The sequence below is a fragment of the Orbicella franksi genome, chromosome 1 (genome assembly GCF_964199315.1).
Source record: "Orbicella franksi chromosome 1, jaOrbFran1.1, whole genome shotgun sequence".
NCBI classification, from domain to species: domain Eukaryota; kingdom Metazoa; phylum Cnidaria; class Anthozoa; order Scleractinia; family Merulinidae; genus Orbicella; species Orbicella franksi.
Window position 1 is genome coordinate 42,079,578 of NC_138145.1, and position 5,071 is coordinate 42,084,648.

General features: G+C 40.2%; 1 protein-coding gene across 1 annotated transcript in view; it reads right to left on the reverse strand.

The window, feature by feature from the left end:
* Positions 1–533: 533 nt before the first annotated feature.
* LOC145481544 (protein disulfide-isomerase A3-like) overlaps positions 534–5,071 on the reverse strand; it is a 17,938-nt gene continuing 13,400 nt past the window's right edge. The window contains exons 11-12 of the mRNA XM_081460036.1: positions 2,422–2,501; positions 534–1,615 (exon numbers count right to left, since the gene is read on the reverse strand). Of these exons, the coding sequence (XP_081316162.1) occupies positions 1,432–1,615; positions 2,422–2,501 (264 nt within the window). The 3' untranslated portion in view covers positions 534–1,431. The remainder of the gene's footprint in view (positions 1,616–2,421; positions 2,502–5,071) is intronic.

The following is a 5,071-nucleotide window of genomic DNA, read 5'->3' on the forward strand; positions in this document are numbered from 1 at the left end:
TTTCAATCTCAGAACATGTCTGCCGAGGGAAGTCGGCACGTTTGTATTACTTTTTCAAGAGCTTTTCTTTCCGGTAAACTCCTGCAAAGCGCATTGCGCCTCGCAAACAGAACAATATTGCGAAATAACAACCGGATGTTTATGAAACAAATGGAGGTAATATTAAAACAGAGTCACAATTGTTAGAACTTTGTTATGTTGTAAAACATTCAAGGTAACCTTTGCGTGGGTTAAGTCCACGTTCGTGGCTAATGGCCCATTGACTGGGAATATTTGTACCCTCCCCCCTGGATCGGATGCTAGTCAATCCCAAGGCTACCGACAGCATTAAATTCGCCGGTACCTCTTTGTACACCTGGGTGAAGAGAGGGACTGCGAGAATAAATTGTTTTGCTCAAGAACACAGTGCAATGACCCTGGCCTGCACTTAGGCACCGTGGTTCCTATTTAATTTGAGTGGAGGACATTTTAAAACTGCGTAGGATTTCAAGGGAATTAAGCTAGTAAGGCGAGGGAAGGGGGGGGGGGGGCGGGGTGCCGCCATTACCCCTACGTGCATCCCCACAATGGTTACACAACAAGGCCCGCTCCTTAGCAACCAGTATGTATCAGTCGCAGCTGTTTTTGCATGGATTTTGTATGATTTGACTCCTCTGTTTTCTCCTTAGTTGAGAAGATATATCAAACACCCAAGACAGTGTTTGACCACATTTCCAAACACCTCGAAGTTCGTCAAATTACTCCGCTACGCGTCGTATTTTCAACTCTCTTCTCGGTGTTTGGAAATGTGGTCAAACACGGCCTTTTGTGTTTGACATATTACAGAGAACATGGACATCATTGCAGTTTATGACGTCAGTTTGATGTCACACGAATGCATCACGGGAAAACAGGTCCAGTCCTTTCTCGGGACGAATGTTAACTTTACAAAGAATCCTCTTTGCAAACAGCATTACCTTCCCCTAACATTAATCGAAGAGATTCAAACACGAACCACGCAGGAATTCTTCAAAAGAGCTGATTTAATTATTCCACCGGAAATATTCCCAAAAACTCTTCTTGCACCTTGAACCCCAAGCGAAACACTCTGTGATAACTCACATTTAGGCAGTATTAATTTAGGCGATAACAAATTTACCACAGCTTTAAATCTTTATTTTATGGGGTTGAGCGTAGTCCAATTCTGGCACTCTGTCACGCAACGCTACACGCGCGTTCCTCTCTCCGAGAGCGTCACGTTGCTTGACAGAGAGAGTGAGACAGCCAGAACTAGACTAGAGTGAGCCGAAAGGAGCAGTGGGAACTCCTAGTTCGAAGTCTGTTCTGGTGACAAATCTCTGTTATTTAAAAAGAGAGGCCCATTTCGAATAACAAAGCAGTTTAGACCTAAATTTGTTAAATCTAGTTTTACAAAAACATTGTTATGGTACTTTATAATTCATCTTTGTCTTTCTTGGTCTTCTTTTTCTTCTTCTTCTTCTCCTCGGCGGGAACTTCAAATGTGTTCGTTGCTTCACGCTTGAGGTATTCTATGAAAGAATCCACATCCCTTCCGCCGTTATATTTCTTTGGCGTATCCTTACTTTTCTTTGGTGAGAAGTAAAGTGTTGGAAAACTGTGAAGACAACAAAAGTCCGTGGTTTTTATTAGCGAGCTTTTAGTTCAAAAATAAAACAATGAGCCAATGATACATGTTTCTTCCAATCCCATGATTTTGGCGGTAAAACACCGTGCAATACAATTAAGCTATCGCCATGGAATGTTATGTTCCCCATCGCCCGAACGACAAAACCAATTATTTTATTGAAAAAGTACATAGAAAAAAGTGTTTTTGATTCACTGCCTGCTCCCATTTTTCGGGTGTTTCCGAGTTTAATACGCTTCATATTCATCTTCAAGTGACTTTGACATCTAAATCAGCCCTCAAAACGGCATCTTCAAACACCTTTCAGATTAATAGTGTCTCTGATGCAAACTAGCGGTCATGGCAAAGATAAAATCAGGGTTCGCCAACGTCCGTTTTTAGTTAGCTTGTTTTTAACTGACTGAAATGTTACATTGACGAAAACCACCAATTGCTACCACTAGAGCAGTTTTCAACGGAGTGTCGTAGAACCAATAGCAAAGTTTTCACTCTGGCCACTCACAAAGAACGCAGACAATCCTGTGAACCAATCAAAACTCGGAGCAAATACATGTAGCCGAGGCAAAGCGCGGGAAAACGTGTGCGAGCGAGTCGCGATTGGTTTTGGTTTTGCTTCTGATTGGATGATAAAATGGCGCGAATTTTTAATAAATTCGCGCAGCGTGGTAATGAAAAACCAAAGCAAATGCGAATCTACTTTTGACTCTCAAGTGAAAACTTCTTTAAGGTATTGTAAGTAAAAAGATAGGAGATCTTGTCTCCAAACACTGACTCACCCTTGTACTTGGTAAGGTGGAGGCACATCATTAGCTGTAGCGTCCATCTTGGCAATAACAATGTCTTCCACATCCTTCAACTATGAAAGAAATCTTAGGTCTTAAGTCTCAAGTCTACATAAAGCTGTGACAATAAAATTTCTCTCATTTGGGAAATCAGTATTTTTCTTGAAGTAAAAATTTACTATGTTTGAGAACACTGCTATATACCCTTTTCATAAATGGTTGCCAATTATAAATTCTTTTGCAAGGATTAAAATTAGCGTTACTAACCTCATTTTAACTTCAAAAGAATTTTTACTCTCAAACGAGGTAACGAGGTTGGAGAGGCTAATTTACATTTAGACTATTTATACAGTCGAACCTCTATTAAGTAACGGTCCATATGAGAAGGATAGCACCACGCGGCCAGGAATGTAAAAAGATGCTAACTTTTGTGCAGTTTTGCTATTGTTGTACCATACTTCTGACTGGCTCAGTCAACAAACCCTACCAAAACTTCAGATAGCTATATATATATATTTATGCGCAACTGATTAACTATCTTCCTTTCAGCAAAACCTGTTCTGAATCGAAATACCACAGTAATCCTATGTGGGGAACATTGGAAAATTGGAAGCTTTCATTGTCTGTTTACGAATGTTGTGATTGGTTGAATGTTTTAACACAAAGGAAACTACCTTTCAAAATAGAGTTAAGGTCATTCCCCAGTATTGCAATGCGCATCCCTACTGCGCATATTTTCACGCGTGATTAGCGCGCGCGCATTAAAAAATGGCGGCTTTTTCTTTGCGGCTGGACCTCGCCATAGAGGTAAATCGTCATTTTCTCGAAAACGAGTATGGTGACCTATCATTTTTTTCTGCTGTGTTGAATTGAGTAATGAATATCTCCATGTAAAATAAATATGGGCCAATTCTCAGTGTTGAGCAAGAAACAATCGTCGGAAACGTGAATTTAGCAAGCAATTGTGACTATAATCATTGTGCTATTGTAAGGATTTATATGGTATAAACAAGGTGCTGTTGCTCCTAAACGAACACGGGTACCCCTCATTTTATTTCCAAATTTAAGTTCCTACAATTTTAAACAGTCAATAGGTTAAGTTTGACAAAAATCTCAGTGCAGGTTCTATTTCAGTGGAATGACCTTAAATACATTTTATTTCATAAACCTGCTTTCCATCGGTTGATACATTCTCCGTATGAAAACACAACCGTTTCGATGTGGGGAAAGCGTATTGCCACAGAATAGAAAATGCTACAGTTCTTATCTGGATCATTACTTAAACGGCCACTCTCGGGAACGAGATAACCGGCCGCTTATAGAAGGTGGCCGTTTAATAGAGGTTCACCCGAAAACGTTGGGCGCGGTCCAGTTTTCAGGTTGATCAAATATAAGTACAAACAAATGCACGTGGAGAAAAAGTAGAATGATGGTTATAATACGGTCCATAACGTTGACAAAAGCCAAAGAAACAATTACGTGTACAGTCAGTGTTTCCGCCAGAGCGCGCCATTGCGGCAATCCCGCGTTTAAATCAGAGATGGCCCCCAGAAAAACGAAAAAAGGGCCAATTTGGCCCTTTCCTTTTACAAGACTGCAGGCTTAACACAGGCATAATACTTTAAAAGCCACCCCAGGGCTCGAAATTGTGATCGATACGGCCGTCAGTGCTACAAGCATTTCATCCTTGACGACCAAAAATTCTGGTTTAGTCGCCATAATACGGCATAATGGCGACTACATTTCTCTGTGTTGACGATCAACAACGGTTATTTTGTCACACATTATATCCTTCTAGAAAATCATATTGAAAGATCTTTGCTTCTAAAACATTCAACATAAGAAAAGAAGTCAATCCGTCCTTTTGCTTTGCTGTATTGATTCTCTCACATCGGAAAACTTCCAAATGGCTGAGCGTGTTTGAAATCGCCCTATAATGCATTGCAAACCCTTGATCATTGACTACGTCATGTATGCCTAAGGATTTTTCTCTTGTAATGCATTGATCCTTCATAGTAGTATCTGATTCAAAAGCAACTTTATTGAGTAGAAACACTTCAAAAAGCACTTATTATTAAAGTTTATCATAGATCCTAATAAACTGCTTTATTTTTCTTGGTATCCTGATGCATTTTTTTCCTTCTATAGCTTTCAATTTATTGGCCCCTTTCCTAAAAAATTGGCCCCTAAAAAAGATCTTCAGGGGCCACTCTGGCCCTCAAGTAAAATTTTCTGGCTGAAACACTGGTACAGACGTCACGTGTATGTCAACTCAACACGAGCTTGTGTGCTGTACAAACAAACTAAAACGCTTCGAGACTTTGTCTGGCGCTTGTTTTTAGTAAATACGGCTGTATTCCAGTATTCCACATTATCATTCTTCTACCTCATCTGGCTAAAAAACGTCCAACTTCAAATCTTCCTGGCCGTTTAATAGAGGTATAAAACAAAACAAAACAAAATCACCCCTAAGACGGTAAGAAGCTGGCTGCGGCCACGTAATAGAGGTGGTCGTTGAAAAGAGGTTTTTATTTCAGTGTATAGCTGACAAGTTTTCCAGGACTTTAACCGCTGACCGCCAAATAAAGGTTGGCCGCTTAATAGGGGGGGTGCTTAATAGAGGTTGGAGTGTACAAAAGAATTT